At 38.2% G+C, this 27619-nt stretch overlaps 1 protein-coding gene across 2 annotated transcripts in view; it reads right to left on the bottom strand.

The window, feature by feature from the left end:
* Nucleotides 1-27334, bottom strand: part of GABRA1 (gamma-aminobutyric acid type A receptor subunit alpha1) — a 56151-nt gene extending 28817 nt beyond the window's left edge. Inside the window, exons 1-5 of one of the 2 annotated variants that reach the window (XM_066273201.1) lie at nt 27319-27334; nt 25885-26113; nt 23463-23557; nt 19960-20072; nt 7766-7833 (exon numbers count right to left, since the gene is read on the bottom strand). In XM_066273201.1, coding sequence (XP_066129298.1) covers nt 7766-7833; nt 19960-20072; nt 23463-23539 — 258 coding nt within the window. In that variant the 5' untranslated portion in view covers nt 23540-23557; nt 25885-26113; nt 27319-27334. Of the gene's footprint in view, nt 1-7765; nt 7834-19959; nt 20073-23462; nt 23558-25884; nt 26114-26448; nt 26495-27318 lie in introns of those variants that run through there. The other variant, XM_066273200.1, reaches the window with a different exon arrangement.
* Between the last annotated feature and the right edge of the window lie 285 nt (nt 27335-27619).

Here is a 27619-nt window from a genome sequence, read left to right as displayed (position 1 = left end):
CCATGAAAGCTGGAACGCCAACTAGTGGGCGGTAAGGATCAGGTTGACTACCACTGCCCTAAACCCTGATGCATCAGAAAGCTCTTCTTGTATTCTTAATCTTACATATGACTGCTTTTTTCCTTGCAAAAAAATGTGTCTAGGCATTTTGTGCATGAACTTAACTATCTATCTCTTTCTTGGACTGTAAGCAAGATTGGGTAGAGACTGAATGAAGGTTCACCCTCCTGGCACACGTTTGGTATTGCAGAACCTTTCCTGACCTAGTAACTAGCAATTGTTAGTGAATGGTTTATAATGCACCATACTTGGTGTGAAATTCGGATTGAAAGTAAAAGGTGTGGCCTAGCCAGTTGGCTCAGTGGTAGAGCATTGGCCTAATGTGTGGATGTCCCGGGTTCGATTTCTGGTCAGGGCACACAGAAAAAGCACCCATCTGCTTCTGCCCCTTGCCTGTCACTTCATTCTCTCTCTCTCTCTCTCTCTCTCTTTCTCTCTCTTTCTCTCTCTTCTCCTCCCCTCCTGCAGCCATGGTTCAATTGATGTGAGTTGGCCCCAGGCGCTGAGGATGACTCCAAGGTCTCCACCTCAGGAGCTAAGAAAATGGCTCCTGTTGCAATGGGACAAGGATCTCAGATAGGCAAAACATCGCCCCCTAGTGGGCTTGCCAGGTGGATCCCAGTTGAGGCATATGTAGGAGTCTGTCTCTGCCTCCCCTCCTCTCACTAAATTAAAAATAAATAAATAAAAGGGGTAACATGATGTCAGTCTAACTTTGTTGGTAAGAGAAGTTACCTTGTTTGTTGGTGAGGTTTTTCTCCGTCTGGAAGTGTCAGATGAAAGGCACTGGGGTACGTGAGATAGGAATTTACTCACCAAGAAACATTTGTTTAAGCATCTGTTAAATTTCAGCAGAGGGAGAGCTGTTTAATTTGGATGCAGCGAGAACAACTCATGGCAGAGTAGGTTGGGCATGGAGTGATATTTTCCATGAGGAGAGAAACGGGGAGGGAGCCTGTGGGTTCCATCAGGAAGTGATGCAGAGTGCAGGGAGGAAGAGTGGATGGATTCACCCTTAGCTGGGCATATTCTCTTCCCTGGGCAGCAGGGCAAGGGTGTGAGACAGGAATGTAATAACGACGATATCTGCATTACTCAGGAATTAGCCACCTGAGCTCTGTCCCCTGTCCAACTGAACTATGTGAGCCTGGTCAACAGTAGAGAAAACAGACACTTATAAATCTAAGTCCCAAGGATGTCCACACTGAACAAGTTTCCATAAATCTAAGAGTGTGTACAAAAATATCCAAGCATATTTTTGAAAATAAATGTTAATGTAGAATAAACTTAAAATATATATATATTATCAGACAAATCTTTGACAAGCTATGTAACAAAGTCACTGATTCAAAAATATGTAAATACTTGAAAAAGACTCTGACATTTACACGAATAACGTTTACTGCCAGCTTTACTTACCTGTGCCGATAGCAGACAGTGAAATTCCCAAGTTCATTTAAGATACTCCCTTTTCAAATATTGTATTGGTCGCACAAATATGCACATATGTGCACACCCACAGAGAGCAAAACTAACTGGGAAAGTTTTTCATTTCCGACCCTGGTCAGTTGGCTCAGCAGTAGAGTGCTGGCCCAGCATTTGGAAGTCCCAGGTTCAATTCCAGGGCAGGGCACACAGGAGAAGTGACCGTCTGCTTCTCCACCCCTCCTTTTTCTCTCTTTCCTTCTCTTTCTCCTCTCTCTCTCTCCTCTCTCTCTCTCTTCCCCTCCTGCAACCATGGCTCAAACAGTTTGAGCAAGTTGGCCCTGAGCATTGAGGATGGCTCTGTCGCCTCACCTCAGACACTAAAATAGCTTGGTTGCCGAGCAACAGAGCAGTGGCCCCAGATGGGCGGAACATTCATTGCCTGTTGGGAACTTGCTGGGTGGATCCCAGTCGGGGTGCATGTGGGAGTCTGTCTCAGCCTCCTTGCCTCTCACTTAAAAACAAAAAAGTTTTCATTTCCATTTTTTACTCTTTTAGAAGTGAAATGAAAACTGAAATAAAAGGAGTTGATAATGATCAGCTCCTGCCTACTCAAGAGGATAAATACTATATTTGGTCTCCCATGTTCTGAGAACTGCCCCTGTCATATTGCCATGGTAACAGCAGGTGGCTCCCAGCAGCTACTTATACAGCATGACCTTGACCCATGGTAACAGTTCATTTGACCAAGATGGGCCGGAGCCTCTTCTTAAGGAAATTGGAGCAAGAGGAAGGAGAGGGCAGAGCCATAGCATAATGATTATGGGTATAAATGTTAATCCTGCTATCTCAAGTAGAATTGTCTGCCATCTGAACAGCCCTAGGTCCTTTTCTTACCTTACCTCAACTTCAGTCTCCCAATCGATAAAGTAGGGATGATGGAAGTAGTTATCTCACTGGCCTATTTTGAGAAGTAAATAAAAGTAAACAGCTTGCCAGGATGTCTGGACCATAGGAAGCTCTCAGTCAATGTGAGAAGATCTTACGTATATGTCTCCTATTTCTTCTATGAACACACATTTGTAATGGGCTTTCTGTGGAGCTGGGAATGAAAAAGTGCTGTCTGAAAATTTGCCAGACAGATAGGAAGCTGCGGTGAAGAATTTGTTCAAGGTGCAGAGTCCCAACCCCTCACCGCTCAAGTGACAAGTCTCTCCAGGTCAGCCTGTTCAATAGAGTCAGTCCTCCGAGAATGTGAGGCTTATCTTAAAAGACTGGGACACAACATGTGTTATGTTCCTAAGTCAATATTGTACTGAAGTGTTCCTGCTTACACCATGCATTACCATCTGTGTGTGCTCTGGCTTACTACATTTTAAGCACTATGGAAAACGGAGCTCTATGATTGTGCTGCCTGGATATTTCTGTCAGAGCCTAGTGCCCTGGGAATGTGCTGTTTGATTGCTAATTAATGACTTTTAAAACAAAGTGAAGGAGTTGTCCTAATTTTGTTTTCTATTCCAGTTGAAGTCAGATGCTTAGGGAGCAGGGGAGTCTCTAGGGACAGAGAGCCTGAGTTCAAGTTGCTATCTAGCTGGGTCACTTCCCTTCTCTAGAAAATGTGGATAATAAGAAGATGCAGCTAAAATACTTGACATGAGGATTAGATCAAAGGTGTTCTACAAAACCCTGAGCATGCTGCCTACAAAATTGTGAGCATTCAATAACAGTGAATGTTGCAATGGTTATTATTATTCAGGTACTTTAATAGGTCCCAGTTTAAAAACTACAAAGCTTTTCCTGTCTTAAAAGTAGCTTTGTTATTCTCCCTTCTAATTTTGATAGCTTCTAAACCAGGGGTCCCCAAACTTTTTACACAGGGGGCCAGTTCACTGTTTCTCAGACTGTTGGAGGGCCCGACTATAAAAAAAAAAACTATGAATAAATCCCTATGCATACTGCACATATCTTATTTTAAAGTAAAAAAACAAAACGGGAACAAATACAATATTTAAAATAAAGAACGAGTAAATTTAAATCAACCAACTGACCAGTATTTCAATGGGAACCATACTCCTATTGCTGACCACCAATGAAAGAGGTGCCCCTTCTGGAAGTGTGGCGGGGCCAGATAAATGGCCTCAGGGGGCCGCCTGTGGCCCGCGGGCCGTAGTTTGGGGACCCCTGTTCTAAACCATACTACTCTATCTTATGCATAATTCTACTACAGCGTGGTTTACATGATTGATTTTTTCAAAGTGGTCAGGTACAATTTTCCCTAACCATTCAGCAAATCGGTCGCAGGCCCGTGGCTAGTTTGATTACAGAACAATTAAATACTGCCTGGTTCAGGAGTTTTAGGCAATAGGAAGTATTAGTACCTTAGACAGCCTGCCCCTTCTTCTCATCTGATGTTTGACCAAAGGCCATGCATGAAAAGTAATTCATGACAATCACAGGGTAATGTTATATCAAAAATCCTAGTGAGTACCTCTAGTCTGACACAAACAAAAAGATATTATTGGTTCCTTAAATCACAGCTTATCTGAAGCAATAACTCAAAGGTATGACAAATATGTTTCAAGAGAAAACTTTTTGATTGCATAGGGCTTTATTTGGGCACTGTCTCTTTACAACTTCTACTGGGCATCTATTCTTTGTGAGGTATCATGCTAGGGGCCAGAAACAGAGGAGCCATTTATAATTATTATTATTATTGTCAATGTGGGATGTCTGCAATGCTTTATTTCCTCTCTTGATGTTCCCATTGATTGGGAGAGAGCTTCCTCAGTGTAAATCGTCTGAATGTTCCCCATCCTTTTAAACTCTTCTGTTTGGGCAGGTGAGGAAGGGGAGTAATTGAATTTGATGGGTGAATTTGGAAAGGGATATCAATCTTGCCTATCTCAGCCTTTTCCTGTTATCTTTTCCATTTTGGATGCTGGCTGTTCATAAGACTCACAGACTTTTCTGTGTTCCTCCACGCAGAAGTTTTACATGGACAGTCGATATCCTAGCAGAGAGAGGACAACACTGCCTGTTGACTGGGTGGGTTCATCTGGCTGATCCTGATGTTTACTCTCTGAAAACCCACCTGTCTGCAGATATAAGCCACCCTCTACAATATCATCATTATTCAAAATATAGGTGATATTGTCATTTTCCATACCCCTTCCATTATTATCTTTTTTCTCAAAAGGTTCAGAACTCAGGTTGGAAAAAGGGCATTATTTATTGAGTCCCTTAAGACCTTAATTTTTTTTTATTAATTTTATGGGGTGACATTGATAAATCAGGGTACATATGTTCAGAGAAAACATCTCCAGATTATTTTGACATTTGATTATGTTGCATACCCCTCACCCAAAGTCAAATTGTCTTCTGTCACCTTCTATCTGGTTTTCTTTGTGCCCCTCCCCTCTCCCTACCCCCTCCCCCTACTCCCCCCCCTCCCATAACCATCACACTCTTGTCCATGTCTCTGAGTCTCATTTTTAGGTCCCATCTATGTATGGAATCATATAGTTCTTAATTTTTTTTCTGATTTACTTATTTCACTCAGTATAATGTTATCATAAGACCTTAATTTTTAAAGATAATATAAACCCTTATGCCAATCACCAGTTAAGTAGTAATACAACACTTCCTGTAAACCAGAAACACACTGCTAACTGTAAGGGATGTGAAACAAGTGTGTCTTTAATACTTTTTGGTGTCCCTTTAAGAAAATAAGGCATTTATATAAGAAAAATAACTTGCCCTGGCCGGTTGGCTCAGTGGTAGAGCATCGGCCTGGCATGCAGAAGTCCTGGGTTTGATTCCCGGCCAGGGCACACAGGAGAAGCGCCCATCTGCTTCTCCACCCCTTCCCCTCTCCTTCCTCTCTGTCTCTCTCTTCCCCTCCCGCAGCTGAGGCTCCATTGGAGCAAAAGATGACCCGGGCGCTGGGGATGGCTCCTTGGCCTCTGCCCCAGGCGCTAGAGTGGCTCTGGTCGCGACAGAGCGACGCCCCAGATGGGCACAGCATCGCCCCCTAGTGGGTGTGCCGGGTGGATCCCGGTCGGGTGCATGTGTGAGTCTGTCTGAATGCCTCCCTGTTTCCAGCTTCGGAAAAATGAAAAAAAAAAAAAAAAGAAAAAGAAAAATAACTTGACAAAGCAGTGACATATGTGAGGCCAAGAGTTCAATTGTATTTTACAATCAATAAATATGATTAAAACGCTGAAAGGGAAAATTAATATGATATTGGATTAATTTTAAAAAAATGTTTTCATCAAGTATTTGGGTTTTGATTTGGGCCTTTGTGGAAAGAATAGACTCTAGATGGGGGGAGAATAGAGGGAATTTCCATGAAGGGAACATAAGACCTTCAGAGGCAAAAATAACAGCTATTATTATTGAACACTATCCATAGACACTTCAGTGACATATCTCATTTAAAATTCCTTACAAGGATAAGTAATTATCATAATATATGCATTACAAGCCTAAGTGATTTGCCTGAGGCCATGCTGCTGACAGTGGGGAAATACGCATTCAGCCATCCTGAATCCTGGAGTGGGTCCTGCTAACCCCCAAGTGGCATCTGTTTCACTCCAATGCTTAAAGTAAATAGCCAATATTGGAAACAAGTGAGGACAAATGGCAAAATCACTTATGGATTGTGCGGGACGCAGGCAGAAGAGTTGAAATTTGACCTTCGACCTGACTGGGATGTATGAAATACTCTTAATTAGAGAAGGAGCAGGAGAGAATAGTGTTGTGGGAAGATGGAGTTCCCACCTGGGAGAAACACAGCACGTCCTCAGAGGGCAATCAGTATAACAACCAATATCGTATCCCCACAGTAATTGAATGAAAGTGGTCTACAGACTGGGCACAGTGACAAAATGTATTGCCGAAGGAATAAATCCACAATTGTGGTTAACTTTTGATATTTGGGGGGGGGGGCTTAAAGAATTCACTTAATGCTTGTGAGAACCCCATGAGGTATTATGATTACTTCCATCTGACACATGAAGAAACTAAGGTTGAGGGGTATTAAATGTCTTCCCCAAGGAAACATCCTTGTAAATGGAGGAGCTGGGATCGTAAACCCACACATTCTGGTTCAGAAATCTGTATCATGACCAAGCACTCTGCGTTCTCTCAACAGCTCCTCTGACCCTAATTGGCATAGTTGGTACATTTCATGACCTGTTTTAAAATCTGAAGTATCTCATTATCCTGAGCCAGTCATTTTTCCAATGTTTGACTCACAAAGCACTAGTTCTGCAGAATGTCAACAGATACTGCATGAAGAAAAAAGATGGTGGACCTACACAGTTGGAAAACACTAGCTTGAATGAAGTTAAACAGGTTTCCTTCCCTAGGGACTTGTCAAGAGCTTTCCCCCTCTCAGAGTGTGTGAGCTGTAAATTTCACACTTTGAGAAATGCTGGTCTAAAGTGGTATTTTCTATAACTTTTATTCTAAATCATCTGAGCTACTGTGAAATCAGAGGGCTTCTACATTAAGATGATGTCAACAAGATGGTATTTCAAAAATAATATTCAATTAATGTATCTTTGAAATATAATGTGTCTTCATGGCTTCTCTGTGTGTTTTTTGCTTATATAGAAGCTTGGCTGTTAGACTTTGGAAATATTATATAATAACTGCAGAGCCCTACTGATGCACCAGCTCTCATCAGATAGAAGAGAAATTCATGTTAATTATTTGGGTTGAGCAAAGAAAAAGAACAGGTATGTATTCATTTTATTCACACTCTCGGTAATAATCTAATGAATGCCTTTTGCAATGAAGCTGAATGTTTCCCACTAGTAGACTTTAACTCTTTCTCTGTCTAATTCTGGTCAAGTATTTCATTCTGATTTTATACTCATTTCCCCTTTTTAGACAAAAACAATTCAGAAATCACGATATTTATTCTATAACAGTGTTGGCTATCCAGAAACCTCGCATTCTGGGCTCAACGTATCCTCCTAACTAAAATGGAAGCTAACTCATGCTATTCGGCTTACTGCACATACACCAAGGCAAAGCAATCATTTCAGGGATGGGAAGAAAGAACACTGCAGTGATTGATTACCATAAATAGTCTTGGCCTGGGGAGTAACTGGGTAGTTCCTATTATATAAATATTACGTGAAGACGCACACAGAGAGACACAAAGCTATACCCAAGCTATTTCAAGTTGTTCTCTAAAGAGTTTAAATTTTTCTCTCAAAAGTAAATTTAGAAAATATCCCGAGAAAACCAAAAATGCAGTGTCACTCACCATATCATGGTCTGAAACGGGTCCGAAACTGGTGACGAAGATGTCAGTCTTCACTTCAGTTACACGCTCTGATGAAGCAGGAAATTGGGACAGTGAATATCTATCAACAGCCCTTATTAGATCTCACCACCACATACGTACACCCAAATGGGAAATTTATTGGCTTTGATTAGCTATTTCTAAAATTGGTCCACTGTGTAGTCCTGATGATTTACTGCTTACACGTGAAATTTCAGTTAATATTTTTCAGTGGAGAATAGGGACTTAAATATGCTACTTTGGGAGGCAGAAACTTGATAAAAAAGTCAGCTCCTGCTTAATGAATTCTTCAAGAATGGACATACTTTTCTAAATGATACCAAGGCCATTTCACATTGTATTACGATATGTTAACATATGGATATGGTTTTTGCTTCAGAATTCTTACACAGCTTGCCAGAATATTTAGGTATTTAGGCTACTCTTGGGAAGTACATAGTATATGATAGTGAGCTTTATTAACTCTTTATGGGCCCAAGGCATGTATTATAAATGATTGCTTTCTGTCACTAAATCATAACTATATCACCTAAGTTACTCCCTGGAATAATCTGACAACCTATAGAAGTACCTTCAATTTTGAGGATACACAGAAGGTACTGTGGCACAGAAAAGTTCATTTAATAGATGCCATTTCAAGTTCAATATGATTTTATTTTATTGGTCTCTGAGGCATATCTATTAACCAATAAAACACATTTATTGTAGTTTGCTGACAACTCAACACAGATATTTTCAAGGAAATACATTCATTCCCAAAAATATATAAAGAAATATTTCTTTCATAAAAGGAAACAATCTGTTCAGAGGTAAGAATGAAAAAAAAATGGCTTTATAATTTTTAAGTTTAGCTCTGAGACATAACATCCCAGTATATTAAGCAATTCATTTTATTTATTGAGACATTGTCTCTCTGGCATGAGACATTAAAGTGGTGATCCAATATGTGCCATAATAAATTATTTTGAATATCAGTTTGATCCCTTAACAATTCACTTGTAAACATCTAATATTATCGGAATAAATTTCTCTCAAGGAGGTCATGTTATAAAATACAAATAATGTGTACCTCAAAATATAAAGGAATTTGGAAATGGAGATTGTCCCTTCAATAATTAATGCAGAATTTTTTGGTTTGTTTTTGTAAACAATTTTATTGACTCCAAAATGCTTAAAGAGCCCCTGGACATAAGAATTATCTGGGGTTTCAGATTTTCAAAATGGAGGATAGAGTTTGAGACAGAAAGTAGAGTTGTATTTCTAGAACTCATTTTCAACCTTAGTTTCAACATTCTGCAGCAAATGTGTAGCTTTAGAGGAACAAACGGCTATCAGCAGCAATAAGTCAGTCAGGACTGTATTAACCACTTGCCCTGTAGAGGGGTTCCCATGCTCACCCCTTCCAGCAGTTCTTTGTTTTCAAGGTTGATTTTCCATTCTTTCCAGATAATAAACAATAAGATTTATGGTGCACATCTTAAAATTTTGAATGATATCAATGGACTTAAAATGACATCCACTCTTTTATTTTTATATCTGTAGCAGGGATCTATTATTAAATACATGCTTATTTGAGAAATGTATGAGCCCCTGTCTGTGCTTGGATGTGCTTGGTAGTGTGGGACAGCTCTCCTGGACTCCTTGGTCGCTATTAGATATTTCTTGAGTACAGAGACTGTAAAATTTTTGAACTTTAAGGTATTTCCCCAAGGTAGCTAGCTATGCAAACACTGGCTTACCAGATGTTTTAGGAGAGACCAATCTGTTTTACCTAACACGACAGTGTGTTCTGAAGAAGTGAGATTATCACTTGCCAAATATATGTGCTATTTCCCTCTACTGTTTTTTAGATTTCTAGTAGATTCCTAAGCCATATAAACAACATATTATAAAGGCCAAAATACCAGTTTGTAAAGATTACTGTGCCATTCTAATAGAACATAAAACATGGTTAAATTTACATACATTTATTGCCAGACATAATTGTTACTGTACCATGTAGAGATTACGCATGAATAGAAAGCTGGTTACATCAATGGCTATAACCACATTTTTAAACATCTATTTCTTTATTCTTTTATTCATCATTATCCCTAAGTGTATTTACCATAACAGTTCATCATCTTCCACTACTTCATCTTATTTTCTACTAACCGTCTCCCTCTGAGATTTCCCAAAACTCACGATATTCTAGGGCATGTACCTGACCAAGAGCCCTCACTACATAAGCCTCTCAAATGACATTCTCACTCTGCACTGTAATCATACCAATAGCCTTATAGAGGTTCTGAGTTTTGCTGTTTTATCCTCCTTCTCCTCCAAACATAGTCACAAAACCTAAGCTTACGATAGCATTGCCTGCGAGGATGGTAGTGATTACTCAACTACCACACGGAGGAGCAGAGGTGATTGATGGCATCAGATGAAGAAGGAGCCCACGCAGTTCAGTGAAAATCTGGGAAGCCACCAAGAACGAGGGGTAGGGCTATTCGAAGAGGACAGCCACCACTTTCTGCACTTTCCCTTCCAGTATGCTTCCCTTGCTACATACTCAGGATCCTTTGACTTGTCGTCAGCTGTCAGAGAGTGCCCAGTGGAACCAACGGTTTCCACTGCTGGAAAACTCTGCTTATTAGATGTGAGCCTCTGGCTGGAAGATTCGTCATGCAAGCTAACCTGCAGATGTCTCTAATAAGTCATATTCTAAAGAAATGTGGTCAACTTTATCCAAGTGTCCCCAGATTTGGTAATGCTACTCTAAAAAATTACAGAAGCTTTAAGGTAAGCATGAGGCCAATATAATATATTATGTTGTTCATTATAAAATAAAAATATATCTTCATAGTGGAAATTTGAGAAAAATATGAAAAAAATATAAACATTCCATGGAATAATACCACCATCCACATAAATCCACTGTTACTATCGATGCATTCCCTTATTTTTTTTTCTATTCGAATATATACTTAATGATTAGCCTCAAACCACATTCTCACTCAGTTGAGTCTAGTGTCAGTGACAAGGAATAGATACCTTTGACCAAAAGTATGTCTCTCACTATAGCTCACCAGGAGTTCCCTGAGTGGCGAGTGGTTATTCTTTTTTAAGTTAGAAGGTTTAAAATGTGGAGTGCAAAGTTTTAAGACAGCCAGGGGATTGTTGTGAATGACCTTCAGCCTAATTGTCATTTGTGGTTAACTTGCTTTTTGGCAAAGAAACGGTGGTCTGAAATCAAGGCCTCATCAGGTCCAAGATCAGGCTGAGATGGAGTACGTGCTCATAAGTGTGTTCTCTCACTGAAATCTAGGGGAATGGTTGAAAAGCCATCTTTTCTCTAATTCGGGGAAAATTTTAGTTATCTCTCCCTCTCCCCTTCAGATCGAAATCCCCATGGTGTGGGAGGAGAGAATGTATTTATGTAAATTATTTATTATTTAAGGAACACCAGAGTACCATTAGACTCTAAGTCATCTGCTCTAATGCCAGACTTTATTGACTTAACACCAGACTCTAAAGTGTTAAAATACCTAGAAAGTACTCGAAGCCTTTTATGGAGCACATGAGGAAACGACAAGATATTTTTATGCTTCAAAATACTCTATTTAAGAGCTTACAACATGAGTCAGGAACTTCTAATAACATTCAGCTAGAATGATTTTACACCTAGCCAAAGTTAAACATGAATGAACCCCTTACATAACTAGGAAGTGGTCTGAAAAGGAAAAACATTTAAAATAACTTGGTTGGAAGACATGTTGAAAGAACAGATTAATCAGCAAACTTTTTTCAATCAAACATTTCCTTCACAATAATCCTTCCATGTCCAATGTAAAAAAAAAAAACTAACAGATTCTTTAAATGTTTACACATGTTCAAGTTTTCAAGGGAGAAATATAGGATGGAGTTCATGTAAAATGGATGATGATGATAATTGTTCTTACAGTGGTTGGGGAAGATCTTCAAATAGTTCATCAATATAAACGAAGTTTTGATGCTAAATCAATTAAAATCAGTCCTTGAACAAGCATACCCTTCTAAGATATGTTTTATATATAACATATATAGACACACACATACTCACATAGATATACACACAAACACACTATATTATATTCATATATACTCTATAACAGCAAGACAGCAGTAGAGCTGTTCTTACTGGGGGATTACTTACAATGTTGGTAACCTGCTGATCAGTATTGAAATAACAGATGTTTGGCAGTGATAATTCAAAAAGATGATTAGTGCTTCAGGCAGAAATGGGAAGAGCAGTGGAGTATAGTAAGCAGTAAACACATTGGTTTAGGAGTCAAAACACTCAGGTTTTAACTGAGATTTTCCTGGAGAACAAGTTGTATGATTTTAGGTACCATCCTCTATAATTTCTCTGTTTTCTTACTTTTTCCATGAACAAATGATACCTGCACAGTTCACTACATGGCATTAGAATGAGGGTCAAATAAGATTGTGATGCCCAAAACATTTTGCATGTATTTGGTGGGCACAATCAATTAGTCAACTAATGTTTGTGTAGCATTGTCTAGGTGGCTGGCAGGCATTGTTCAAGGTAACGGGGATATATTAGGGAACAAAAGTACCACAGGTCTTGTTCTTCTGCAGCATATCTCATAGTCTTTGGGGAAAAAAATGTTTTAAAGAGATTCAAAACATAGATCAAATAAACAGAGATAGGTAGATATTAGATACGCTGTTATGTACAAACACATACAAATTATACTAATCAATTTCAGATTATTGGGAATTCTTGGAAAGAATGCCTTTAGGAGAAATGACTTTGAATTAAGACCTGAAAGATGAGAAAACTTCAGGGATGGGCAGATCCAGGGACAGATGTTTCAAGGAGAGGAAAGAGCAAGACACCCAAGGTAGGTGTGTTATGTTTAAGAAACAAAAAGTTTACTATGTCTGGAGCCTGGTGTTGCTGATGATCTGATGATCATGGTACAAGATGATGCCCCAGGGGCAAGGAGGGCCACACGGAAAGAGCTGTGTGCCTCTCACTAAGCAGCTGACCTTTATTCTAATGCAAAAAGAAGCCTTTGGGTAATGACATGAAGTTATGTCACTTGCAGTTGAAGAAGATTGCTAATACTGTGTGAATCTGGGATTGTAAGAGTGTTAAAGGGGGCAGGTGTCAAACCAACAGTGAAGAATTATAGGTGTTGTTTTATTAGAAATACCTATTATAATAACTTATTTAATATGACATTGGTTATATTTTCATTGGAAATACGGTCTACTGCTGAACTCAGTAATATTCACTGTGCCTAGTCTGTGGACTTGTAACTTATGAAGGAGGCTTACTGACTCCTTTAAACTACTTAGTGGTCTATTAATTCACAGAGGTAGTCACTACACAGAGACTAAATGGTCTAACATTAGTAATCATAATAAAATATTCTTTAAATTTCACACTGAAATGTTACTGTTTGGACACTGAAAATGTTCTGGGCTCCCTACATAAATATCAATGTATACTCCTGGATTGGACATTTCAGCTCTCTGCCAGTCTTTCTGGAACAACATTTTTGCTCCATCCTTTGCTTCCATCCCTTAATTCTTAGAGTAGTTGGCAATTTTCCCTAGTTGATATATAGTGCTACTTAATTTTGTATGTGTTTAGCTACTAAAGATGCATAGATGATAGAGACTCACATTTCAAGGTGTCTAAATAGCTTCTGATCTTTTGTTCCTTTGCATTTCAAGAACTCAGATGATACAAGCAATTCTCAGGGGTAAAAAAAAAAAAAAGTAAATTTTATTGTGGTAGACATTTATCTCAATTCTACTGAGAAATTTCCTTCTTCTCTCCTGATATTACTGGCAATTTCTCTGGAGAGAGGGCTAATCTTTGGACAAGAGTATGTCTGCTGTGTTGGAGAAATGGGTTTCTTTCAGTCTATGTAAAAAGTCTTGATCAATACTGTATAGTCTGAGTCGCTTTGAGGTAAGATACATCTTGTTCCCACTTTAGTTATATGAGAATAATAACATAACAATGTTGGAGGGAGGTGGCATCCACTTAGGACTTTGTCGTCTCCCAAGTTTTCCAGAATGGCAGCATCTGGGACTATTAATAATGAGATTTCATCTCAAAAACACTCCAGTGTTACTTTTCAAATAAAGACCTCAGATTTTACCTGAAAAAAGGGGATAATCTATAGAAAAGCTTTTTAAAAATATTCAACATTGTTTCCAGAAAGAAGGTGGGAAATGGAAACTATATAAATGGTCAAAAGTAACTACACAAAAAATCAACAGCAGCCATTTACTAATCATTTGGCCTTTATAACAGAGCAGAGTCTCAGCGGCTACATTTTATCTTAGGAACTTCTTGGCAGTGGACTGGAAGATGCCTTATATGCACCAGGCAAAGATGAAACTAGAAAGTTTCTAAACACGCATTCCTTTGGGCGTTTGGTTGGATTCATTAGGCGAATTGGCTGCATGAGCTGACTGGCAATGTCATCCAGTAGAGGTTAAGGGGCGTTCTCTGTTCATTTTAACAGTTCCATTTGGGTTTTTGGTACCTGCTTTTTCACTAAAATGCAACTGAGTTTTGGAATGTCCAGATATACTATCTCTGTGGAAATAGATTGCATTATGCCAAAGTCTGAGCATCTGTGACACACCTTGCGTTAAAAGCATCAGATGAAATTACAGCAAGTTAAAAAAAAAAGGTTCCTGAGTAGACAGACTCTCAAAAAATAACACTAAGTGCCATTATCTGTAAGTATAACAACAAATATTGGAGAAATCTAACTTTTTAAAATTTGTGTTTGATATTGTCAGTATTTTAGAATCTTGTTCTTTTATCAAACACTATTGCAGTGTGACAAATATCTTGTCTAAAACTCTAAAGTTTTAAAATTCTAGCTTTTTAATGTAAATACAAAATTTGTATTTTAACTTAGTTGAACATGGATAAAATGTTTGCCTCTAATCTCAACATCACACAGGTTACAAAGAATGAAAAGATCAAATGAATATCAGATATTTTATAATCTTGAGATAGAACAAGGCTGAATTTATACAAGTATTAAACTCTACTGCTTTCTCCATTCCTTAGTAACCTAAATGTCACAAAGTTGCACATAATTTCCCAAGAGTTAATTCTGTTTCTCCCAGAGCAGTTAGTTTCCCACCTTCACATATTTTGACAGAAAGACACATAAGCAAAGACCCTAAACTAATTCCCCAAGGAGTCAACACCACCTGGCCAGCTGCATGCATATCCAACCGGGTCATCTTACTTAGTTGGAGATGCTTAAATCTTCAAGTTGAGATCTCTTGCAATAGTTGGGCTAAAGGAAGTCTGAAAGATCTCATATGGGCATAAAAGAAAATCCCAAATCATAAAAATAATGAGGAAGTCTGCTTTGAGGCAGAGATTGCTTGTTAAATAACATGTTTGTGCTAAAATACCATGAGAGAAAAAATGTCAGTTATACTCTCGTTGCAAATACTTATCTAACTGATACTTCTAGTTGAGTAAAATCTGAAACAAAGCAAATACAACAAAACCCCAAATCTATAATATAATACTTATAGGAAAAAAGAAGAAAATGTTAACTATCTTTCAAGTAGGGATACAGTACATTCTTCCACCTATATTCTTACCTACCTGTCTATTTATACGCACTGCTCCTTACTTCTATCTACCTCTCTCATGCATCTGGGTTGGTTACGTGATGGTCCACGTTCATTCTTTCCTTTGCCCTCTTTATCTATGTTCTTTGAGGATAAAGTCTTTGAGAGGTAGCCACCGTTCCACACATTATTTATTGAGATTAAACTTAGGGCAGAATTTAGAAATTATAATATTTTTAGAAAATACAATTAGCAGGGAGGGAGAGGGTGAAAAGTTCTGTAATTCCTTTAAAACGTGACTCAAGGAAGATCTCACTTCTTTGGCACTCTCCAGATTGAGCTGCATTTAAAAAATGGTTTTTGCCCTAATCTCTTTCAGGGAGTGAAATAAAATTGTTTATAGGAAAAAAAAAAGAATTTTTTTTTTTAAAAAAGGTCTTTTGTAAACTAGATACATGAGAATGAGCCAGTGATCAGGAGGAAGGTGGCATGTCCCAGACAGTAAATTGCGTGTCATTAATATGGCTCACTGGGTGATTCTGAGTCATCGCATCAATAAAGTGTCACCAGTATACATGGTGGGGCAAAGGAGAAGGTAAAGATGTCACTGGAAGGGTATTCCTTGTCCTTAAAGACCCACAATCTGTCTTCAGAATTGAATTTTGGGTCTATGTTTACGGGTTGTTTCTCTCCCCCTCCCAGCGTGCAAGGGCGGCCACTAGAATGGGGGCTGAAATGCAGCCAGATGGGATCAAGTCAAGGGGAGCATTAACTCATTTTTTAGAAAGTTGGAGAAAATTCAGGTTTCTTTAGTTTATCTTAATCACAGTCCATAAGGAGAAACCAGGGGAAATGGATCCCAGAGAATTGTCTGGTTTGGTCCTGATTTAAAATGACAAGAAGAGTCTGACTCATCCAGGCACACGTCCTAACACGGGTCCTCCTCCTTCCCATTTCTTCATGTCGCCCTCCTTCCCCTGCCCCGCCCCTTTCTCCACCCTCTGTTCTCCCTGCTTAATTCCCATACCCCATACCCTCTTTCTTCTCTAACTTTTCCTTTCCTGGCTTGCCTGTCCTTCTGGCTTTTATCTTCTCCCTTTCCCAGCCACTGTGCTCTCCTGTCTTGACCATGCTGTAGGCAAGAGCCATTCAACAATGTTCTTCAGCCCCCGGTGGGGAGAAAGCAGACCTCCATACCTGCCCTCAAAGCAAGAGAGTCGAAATGGGCACGAAACCACAATTCCTGACCATTCTGATTTGTGTTTTCTGGCTACTGATTATTTCAATTAAAGTTCATTAAAAGGTTTCTTCATCAACTTTGCACTTAAAATATGAACACGGTCAACTTACTTTTTTCTTTGCATTCCTGAATAAAGTATATTAAATCATTAGATGTACCCACATTCATCCATTTTATTTCTTCTATCTCAAACAAAAACTCCCTTCCAGGATATCTCTGTTTTATATGTTATTCTTTTATTTTCATTTTTTTTTAGCATGGCTCTTGTCCTTGAGAAGGTAATCTTTTTAAATAGTGTTATAATATCTGAAAATTGATTTCTATCATCTAGATGCACCAAGTTATATATTTTGTTTCTTAGTTATTGGACCCAGGGTGTATATCTTCAAAGAGGAACGCTAAACCTTCTGATGCAGTGTGTGTTTCTGAAAAACAGGTCATGACGAATTTGCACATACAAGAGTTTCTTACATTAGTCTCAAGTCTCAGCTTATCACATTTTTATATTTTCTGAGGGCATTCGGAACAAAATCTCCCTGCCTTCTGCACAATGTTATTTTTATAAAACCAGACTTTTGCCATAATAAAGGAGAGAGTGGGCCCCTGTCTCTTGCAAGAGTAGATTATCCCAGCAGTGAATCATAAGCCTTTTAAGAAGAAACTTTTACCCCCTTATAAGCTAATGACAGTCTTTCATGTATTTCCCCTATGTAGTCTTTTTAATCTGAAAACAATGGATGATTTTTTAAGGTCCATTTTTGCAATAGAGATTTACTGGATGGCATGTCATACATAGCCTACCAGAAATCTGTGCTAAAAAATGAAATTAAATGATATTCCATAGAGAAATACACATACATACGCACACACGCACACACACATTAGATCATTTTTCTATTTATAGAATCTGGAAAAAAAATGGTGTCAACATTTTTCTCTGATTCTGTAGCTGATTATGTTTTTAAAAAATCTACCACCTTATTTAATATTTTAAAGGTTAGTTTTCAAAAGATGGACATTCACAAAATGTACTTTAAAATTTTAATGATTTTGGAAAAAAAATATAATAAACATATACCATTATACCTCTTGAGGCTAAAAGATGTACTCCAAAAAATTACAAAAATTAAGTCAGTCAGTATTGAAGTTGTTGTTTTTTTTTTTACAAGATCTCATATCCATCAGATTGAACTGAAATACATTATAGTATGATACATAAAATAGAAATAGAGGAAAATATTTGAGCTACATTTAAATTTTTCAATGTGCATTATATCCTCAAAATCACTGTTTCCAGGAATCATAAGTATCCCCAAAATCACCTTTAGCAAAGATTTAAAGGACATTCTTTTTTTTTCAATTTTTCCAAGTCCTTGAATTCGTTACTACTATAGCATATTCTATCCATTTCAGTTAAAAAGAATATATCTTGACTGTATTTGGTCATCTACCTATTTCTCTTCTTTAAATACATGTCTATTGTTGTTATTTTGGTCTATCAGATAGATAATCAAAGTAAATTCTACCAAAAGTAATGTTGCATAATGAATTGATATAGTTGTTTCTGCTAATAGGAGGCATATGTGTGTGTGTGTGTGTGTGTGTGTGCGTGTAAAATTCTTTAACAAACAAAACTTTACACAGCTTAGAAAGAATACTCATATTCAAATATAACAATATTACATGAGATTTCTTAAACTAGAATAAAGACAAGGTTTTCTAGAATTTTTATAAAATTCTGTTGATTTTGTAAGAAGTGATAGCACAGAGCCCGAAGGAGATTTAGTAAATAAATCAGACACGTGGCCAATAGCACGTTAGAGAGCCTTGCTTTTTAAAAGTGATAACCACTGTCCTGACTGCTTCTTCTTTCTGTACATTCCTCTCCTACCTACAGTCTTTCTTATTTATTTTAAATTTTGCAAATAAGGAACAGTTTTCCTGAAACCAATTCAGATGCTTAGATACACACAGACATTATATTAATACCTCGCATATACAAATATGCACTTCATTTTGTGACCCATACATTTAGTTCCTTAAAAATTTTTTTCTAAGAGCATAGCAAAGAAAAATTAGGTAGAAGGTGGAATACAACCCCCAAGGAATTTGTTAACCTGTGCTAGAATAAATGTTTGAGATTGGGAAGAAAGAACACCTGGTAAAATCTCCGATAGATATTTGACCTGTGTCTTTTGACAAGGCAGTTTCCCTTCAACCTCCAAGGCACTAACAGTGTTTGGCAGCCTTAGAATAGACCCATGATCCACATCTGGGTGATCAGACTACCTAAAAGTTTAAAAAGTTAACTATAAATCTCTGCTGCTATTCAGTTTCAAAATTAAATTTTGAATGTTTAAGCATTTCATTGTTTGCATATCTCTGCTGGCTAAATGAAAGAGAGATGGCTTTCTTAATATTGCCATTTAATTTTAATATAAGTGTTGCTATTTAAATAGTTTCTACAAATTCTTCAGAGAAGGTGCAGCGTCAATTGTAGTTGGGAATCCTAGATTCTAACCTTGGCTTCCCGTGTGACTTTGAATGTTAATTTATTTCCTTGCTTCACTTGTTTTACTCTGAAATCAATATTTTGTTTTGGTTTCATTAGTCTTTGTTTAACTAAGATAGGCCGATTATCTTATTCAAAGGTTATTCAAGTAAGTGTGTAATGTCTACCACTATTTACTTTTATTGTTATAAATATTGCATTAAGTGCTATCTTCTTCCTAAGCCAAAATTTATTAATATAAGCAGTTAATTATAATTGGTATCAATTAAAATGTATTTGTGTAACTAATTAATAATACCACTACAAAGAAAAATACCTTTTTACTTCAGAAAATAAGGGTTTAAAGTTTCAATGAATGGTTTATCAAAAAAAGCACTACCATCTATATGTTTCATTGTTTATCTCAGAGGTGGTGGTAATCTAGTGCAAAATAATGAATCAATAAGTGATATTACAAAGCAAATCATTAGAGTGATAGATTCAGAGATATTCTACTAGAGTTCGGTGCAGGCATGGTAATGCCGAATGAAGGAGATGCACACTTCAGCCTGTCAACTCAAAGTAACATCTCTTTCATGCCCTTAAAGTCTACATGTGCCACTTACTACATATGAGTATGTACAGGGGACTACCGTGGTCAATTCAATTAATATTGAGCAATCTAATAAAAATAGGATTAGTTATTAAACTACATGCTGCCATTTTTATTACCTTATCATTTAGAGGGAAAGCCAGGCTTTAATTGCAAGGGTTTAATATTGTTCTCTAACATATAAACAAAATGTGACCCACCTCCCAATCCCGGTCTCAGGCGATTGTCATAACCATCTAGAAGTCTGTCCAAAATCCTGGTGAAGACAGTGGTATTGTCTTTCAGTTCATCTTGTAACGAGGGTTGTCCATAGCTGAAAAAAAGCACAAAGGGAGGTGAGAGCTAAATGAGACATTTTTGTGGAAACATTTTCCTAAACAAAGCCTTCCTTAGATTTTCCTACCTTCCTTCTGTTGAAACTTAATTTGAAAATTCTTTCTGGTACAGTAAAAAAATAAAATAAAATAAAAGATGTCATATTTTAATTCCTACCATTTTCTCATACTGTTCTCATGGGTGGTAAGTACTTTATTTTAATATTTCTAACTATGGAAGGAAAATTACCAGGAAATGAGATCTGTCTCTTTACATTCATAGTTCTCAGCAGGTACACAATGCTCTAATGCATTTTTTTTTTCTGGTCAAGCAAGAATGTTAATGCATGCTGGAAAAAAAAAAAAAAAACTGGGAAGCTTCCACCCAAATGGAAAAATATGTATTTATGAGCAACCAAAATTATGAACAGTTCTCTTTTTATTTGACATGTAACATATGCTTAAGAGCTCACCTCCTAACATCCTTTTCTTTATCTACTTCATACATGTATGTATGTGTGTTTTGCTTTTTAAATGTTATTTCGAGATACTAAAATGAGAAAAATAGATAAAACTTGCTTCTTGGTACAATTATCTATTTACATCAGTGTTCAGTTTCCATTCACCTTAGGGTTTCTGAATCTATTTTCATAATTTTATGATTTGTTTATTCAAATTTCTGATTAATTAGATTTCTTGTAAGTAAAAAAGTATCTATAAATTATATGGTCCAATAATCTTAATTTATGGTTTACTAAATTTATGGTACAAGATTACTGTTTTGTTTAAGAAAATACAACTATTTATGAGCAGAGCTTGAGCTAGAACACAGTTCTCTCCCAATTTTAGTCTAAAACTTTATTTCCATGCTTCTCTATGAGAGTAATTGTTTCTACTTAAGTCTTTGTAGTTGAAGGTGTGGTTATTATTCTTAACCATTACTGGTCTTCGAGTGTCAACCACATAGCAACCGCAAGTCAAATATTGTGTATTTTCTACATCAGTCACGTTATTTTCTGTGCTCCTTAAATTATATTTTCTGTAATGATTAGGATGACACCTCCAAACTCCCGTGAGATAAGAGTCTTCCATTTTTAGGATGGATCACACTCACTGAAAAATTTCAGTGATAGCTCTGACCTTGAGTGAAAAATGTGAATTAGAGTGTAAGCTAAGAAGCGGCCACAGAATATTACTTTCAGACTTTCTGTGTAATATGCTTTGGCTCCACTCTTGTGTGTTTATATTACTAATGAATCTCAGAGAAAATAGTTATATATGAAACCAGGATTCACTTTTTTTTTTATAGAAGCCAGATCTATAACCAAAACATCATTTCAAAACAAACACTGTAATTTAAGTAATTAACTTCAAATCAGCAAAATATCATGGCCATTTTTTTCCTGATAAATTTGAATTTGAAAGTTACAATTAAAAGTAATTCATAGTAAGTATATGAAATGTACCTCTACTAAACAATTTTTTGTTCTCCTAAATTCAACATCAATATCAGGCAGATTGAGGGTTCACTCTCCTTTGGCAAAATTAAACATCTTACTAATTTTTGAAATCAAATTTTCAATGAGCTCTGCGTCTTCTTCCAGGATGCCTCATTAGTAGATGACAGCAGTAAAGCCAAAATAGTTTCTGAGTGCAATTATTTACAAAAATTCCGTCACAAAACCAACTGCTATGCATGCATCATTCAAGGATGTAGGAAGGTCATCTTGATAAAGATGGAAAGAAATGTTAGCACCCTTAAGTTGTGACAAGGGCCTGATCCAGTCATTTAAAGGGGAAAACAATAAAATAAGAAGGGGAAACATGAGGTGGATGACATGACAGGCCCAAGCAGACTATTAATATGATTCTTAGAATATATAGTTTTCTTTTACTTTTACCTGCATTCCTTTTGTTTTTACAGCTTATGTCAAATTCAGGAGATGCTTTTCCCCCCTGGTTTCATCCTATCAATGTTGTTTTCACCATTTTTTTTTTTTGCATTGGAATACAAATGCCAAAAGATATATATCCCCCCATGCCAAGAAAGCCAATTCTGCTATCCCAGTTGGGATGGTAATCTTTTTTCTTTTTTAATGTGATTTTACAATCAGGTATTTTTCGTCTTCACTTCTAATTTACTATGCCCAATTGTAATTGTCAGAGACTAGCTCTGGGATAAAGATGATTTATTTGCTATTAAACACTCATGCCAGTGTAATGTTTCCTAAACTAAATACATAATTTGAAGAGAAACGTTAGTTATAGTACCTGATTTTGCTTCCATATGAACCACTCTATAATAAAATGCTGTGCTCTAACTCCATCTACAGGTCACTGCGATAGTAACACCATATAATTTTTCAGAAGCTGTGAAGAACACTTAACTCCTCAGATTAAAAGTATCTGGCAATAAAACATTTCCTGGTCATTTGGCAGTCATTATTAGCCACATACAATAGCAAAAACTAAAAACAACTTCTCAATTTTAAAAAACTCTCCTAAACTTATATCTTCCCAAACCCTGCCTTGCTCATAAGGGTTCACTTTCCATTACATTTTAAAGAATTTTAGATTTTTTTATATGTCTAAGACTTTCTTATGGGGCCACAGGAGTGGACCACACAAGAAATATAAAAGCAGATAAAGAAGGACCTGAAATATTTGATCATTTGTATCATTGCAACTCGAACAGCTGTATATGCTGAATTGGGTCATTAGCAAATATTTTGAATATGACTGAGCATGTTAATAAATTTCTCTCATAACCAGTCTTCATAGTATTTATGTTTAAATTAAGAAGTTCCATTTTATCTAATATTCTCAAATATTTTTCTGGTATAATTTTACCTCTACTGGTTATATAGATAGTGTTTTCAAAATATAATAGGCACATGCTTTTATAGAAAGTTCTGATTTTCAAATTACAAATATTATTTTAAACTTTCCACTTCCACACAGTCGCAAGTTTCTCTATGATTTTACAATCGGCTAAAATTTTTTCCTTGTTGAAAAATCAGCTCACAATATATGCGGACATTAATTGAGGTGACTTTTCTATGAATTAGGAAACCGCAAGTTTTGCTCAGTGACAACAGAACAGCAAATTTTTAAAAAGTTCAGTTTAAGACTTCAATGTTGAATCAATCCATCCCTCAATAAACATGTGTTAAGTAGACCCTATTTAAATACAAATAAGATGATTGTTTTTTTCATGCTGCTTTTCCTTCAAGTGGGAATTTTATTGCAGTTAAGTTTTTTTTGTGTGTGTGTTTTCTTTTTAATTCCCTTAGTCATGAATTCATCCAAGGGCAACTGACTTCTCCCCTGAAAGAATCAATGAAAAGTTATAGAAATTCTCATGCAGATTGAAAAGAAAGCATCCCCACCTTCTGCCAGTCAGTGTGCTTAGAAGGAGGGTCCAGGCCCAAAGAGAGTCAGGGAGACCCAAGCTCTTCATCCTCATCGCTGGGCTCTCGTGCAGCTGAAAAGGAGAACAGGTTGAGATCAATGTCTCTTAGAAGAAACATCAGGTTATAACCACTAGGGCTGACTGAGGCAGTTCAGATAAATGCTTTGAAGTCAGGAAATGACCTCACTGGGTTATGACACCTCACTGGAAGCAATGGAAACCTGGACCATCCATTCTCCACTTATCCCTCCATTTCTCCATTCAGAAATGCATCAGTACCTTAATACCTCCTGGGAAAGAATACAGGTTGAAATGCTTTCAAGTGACAATAGTGCTCAACATAAAAACTGAGGTGTGTTTTTTTTTCCCCCTCTAGAGTTTATATTTCCAGTATAGTTTGCATTCTTTTCTTCTTGTTTTATTGTTTTTAATCATCGGAAAAATTTGCCCTTTCTGATTTGAGTTCCCGCAACTGAGCTGGGCACTGAAATTTTAAAGCTGGTGTCTAGCACAGGGAGCCTGTTAGAGGGCTGGGATGGGGGAGGTTAATATGCTTTGATGACTGAATTCATCTTTGCATTCTGGCTGTACCTTGATTTCAGAAGCAACTGTACTTATCTTTAAAAAAAAAATAGGAAACACACTGTTGAATGTCAAAGTCGTGCTTATATTTTCTGCCTGTGATTGCCTTGTTAAATATGCTCACTAAGGCTTCTGTGAGGCTAAAGGACACACTTTATAGTCAAGCCATGTGCTGATCTCTCTCGCACACACATACCACGTTCACATCGATGCACACAAACATGCCCACACATATCTCTCAAGCCCTCATGAATTCTGCCAGGTTGCTGCTAAAAAAATGTTTCATCTCAAACAGATGGAAGCTGGGTGCTTTGGCTTTGCATGAATAAGGGAGTCTTTTTTCTCCCTCTTAGGTAAAAGTGTAATCAATCACCATCAGATTGTTGGATTTAGATTTGGTAGTGGGTGCTGGAGAGATGGAGCCTGGAAGGCTTAGAGAATATTTAAAAATGATCATCTGTTTGTGGAGTCAATTTTTAAAAACCAGGACGCTACCAGGCTAAAGAGCAGATATGATAACATTTTAATGTGCTTTAATCCATCCCAATCATAACATGAGAAATGTTCAAGGCATTTGTTAGGGCTTCTCCAAATCTATACTCCTCGGGAGGCTCGGTGATTAATGGGCAGCAAGTCTCTTAAAGCGTATTTTTCACTAATACTCTCTAGTTTAATGCAGTATGCCTTTGGATATGTCTACACAAATGCTTTCCACACTCTCTGGGATCATTTATATCAGTAAAAACCATTACAAACAGGCATGAAAGCAATGAAATATAATGTGTCTAAAGTGAAATGGTCTAGATCTAGAGATAAGAACTGTGAGCTTCATAGTTTTTACTTAATTTAAGTGTCTGGTTCTGACACAGATGAGTTGCATAGGAGAGGAAATGTTCAGTAAATAGTATTAGGTTACAATATCATATCTAAATTGCACAATTCTAATTCACCCTTTTATTAATCTTTGACATCTGCTGTGAAGAGAAAAACAACTTCCCTTACCCTGTTACTATTTGTTGGTTTTTATTTTTAAAAGCTGATTCCTGAAAGGGTAAATGAAACAAAACCCCAAGGCAAGGTAGCATAGTTTTTTGTCTTCCTCTGACATTTAAAAAAAAAAAAGAGAGAGAAAAACAAACCCATCATGCCACTTGAGTTGTTGAGTGAGAAAGTTTCTTGCAAATACAAACATAATAGTTTAAAAGAAACGCTGAGCTGCCTCCTCACCCCTTTCCACCTTCAGTCTCCCCCACCACACACACTCCAAACACCCCATCTCCCATGCCACCCGTATCAAATGATAAGTTGAATTTTTGGTTTTCAGAATAGGAGAGACCCCTACACCAGAGGGCATTTCAGCAGCGTCCACTGGAAAGGAGAAAGGAGGCATTTCTGCAGCCAGAAGGAGAGAGTGCCTTCCCTCAGAGGAGCATCCAGACAGGCTTTCCGTCCCAGCGTTCTTAACTTTAGACTGTGCCCACCAACGCCCCTCCCCACCTCATCCCAGCTCCCTCTTGGGGGGGCGGGGGGACCGACCAAAACAACAGGTCACCACCCACCCCGTGGAATAAATTCAAATCTGCTTAAGAAATGGGGAAGGAAAAGAAGAGCGACAGAGTAGAAATAATAATAATACTAATGCTCCTATATCGCTGCGGTTTTCAGCCTGAAAGAAAAACATTCGTTGTTTCTACCTGCTGTGGGATCAGGCTCTTGTCCTGTTCCCTCTTTCCCCTGTTTCTATAGCATTCCAGTCTCTCCAGCTAGGAAAAGCCACGTTGCAAGCTCTGTGTGCTACGGTCCGAAGGCGCACTTACCTCGGGCCCCCTCTGGGCACAGGATCGCTCCAGACCCGGGAAAGTCTGCGAGAGAGACGATCGTGGAGAGCCCGGAGCCGGCGCGAGTCCGCGAGTCCGGCGCGCTGAGCGGGCGCAGGGGCGTCCTCGCCCTGCCTCTCACTCACTCGGTCTGAGCCATCATGGACTCTGCGTGCTCCTTCGCCGAGGCTTTCACACCCAAATTGGCTTCCCAATATCCAATCTGCAGCTATACAACAAAAGATTTCTCTTTACCAAGACAGTAGTAATACGTCCCAGGGCAAACCGGATGTGAAATAGGCGGTGACTTCATGCCAGAGAGATTTTATTTTAGAAAGGAAGGTGGTACCAGCCTCTGGATCTGGAGACCAATCCGCCCATTTTTTACATGCAGCACAATTTAACTTGCACCGCTCTGGCCCTAATCCCCTGCTCTCTAGCTGCAGACTCAAATCCTTCTACAATCTGCTGCAAGCTCTCCCTTTTTTGAGGGGAGTACCCACAGGGGAGGGAAGGGTAGAAAAGGGTAGAGACCTAGGACCCACACTCAGAATTTTTGCATACTTTCAGTTTAGGAGCACGCTATTTTAAGATGTGCCCATTAAAAATAAGACGGATCCGTGCAACTGACTGTTCCGCCTGTGATCAAATATTTCACCACTGCATGCATGTGAATGAACGCAGTTCTATGGAACGGGGAGACGCAGGGTTACACATGTGGAGAGCGCGCTCCCCTCTCGCCCGGCTCCCTCACACGCACTCGCGCGCGCACACACATGTCTGAGTCCCCGTGTCTTGCAGAGTCACGAATGATGAGGAATGGCAGGGGAAGAGTTCTGGCCAGTAGGGGATCGGCTGCCAGGTTTAGAGAGTCTTTCCCACTTGCACAGGTTGCGAGCGCTTTTCACCCAGCCGTAATCTGTAGTTTAGAGGACAGCGGGAACGCGCTCCCAGCCGGGTTTTTAACCTTTGGAGGCAAGTGTGTGTCTGTTTGTGTTACGATGGAGAAAACACGGGCTCTTAAGACACGAGCTGTGCTAGGTTCCTTGGACGAGGACTATTTAACTAAATAAATAGCCTAGATCATTTCTAGGTTTTGAGAGTCCGATATCCATTTCCGGAATCATTCCTTCGCAGCGAACTCCATCATTCTCTGGATTAGGAAAATGGGAGAGAGGGAGGAGAGATGAACAGAAAGATTTTTAAAAGTCAGGACCAAACCCTCTTCTGCTTTTTACGTCTGCCCTCTTCTGTCACCCTCTCTGGTGGCTCTCTACCCACGAATAATTACACATTTAGGGGAACAGTGTGTGTTTCAATATCAGTCTAACTAAATTTCCAAGGAATCCGGGACGATTGTAGTTCTCTCCTTGGATTTTGTGAATGGGTGTTTGTAGCAGACGGGGTGGGTGCTGTCTTCCTGGGGCCCCTTACTGATATGACCCGAAGTACAGGGAGCTGTTCCTTCAGCACTTTCGCCTGGTGTAGGTAGAAGGAGCTGAAAAGATGGGTTGTCTCCATGTAATGCTCTTGGTGAAAAAGGTCCAAACTTCCAACTTTGATGAGCTCCTTAGCCATTCTTTCCCAAGGGGACTTCTAGCAGAGGAGTTATTTCTAATAGGGGCGGAGCTTGGTTAAGCAAAGGAAAACCCTAAATGGCCAGTCTATACCACTCACAGGTTTTGATTCTACACGTGTTCCTTGACCTTGGGCTGCAATGCATTCATCTTACCTG

This window comes from Saccopteryx bilineata, chromosome 4 (assembly GCF_036850765.1).
Source record: "Saccopteryx bilineata isolate mSacBil1 chromosome 4, mSacBil1_pri_phased_curated, whole genome shotgun sequence".
NCBI classification, from domain to species: Eukaryota; Metazoa; Chordata; class Mammalia; order Chiroptera; family Emballonuridae; genus Saccopteryx; species Saccopteryx bilineata.
Note: the sequence above shows the minus strand (reverse complement) of the source record. Positions and strands in the feature narration are given on the sequence as shown.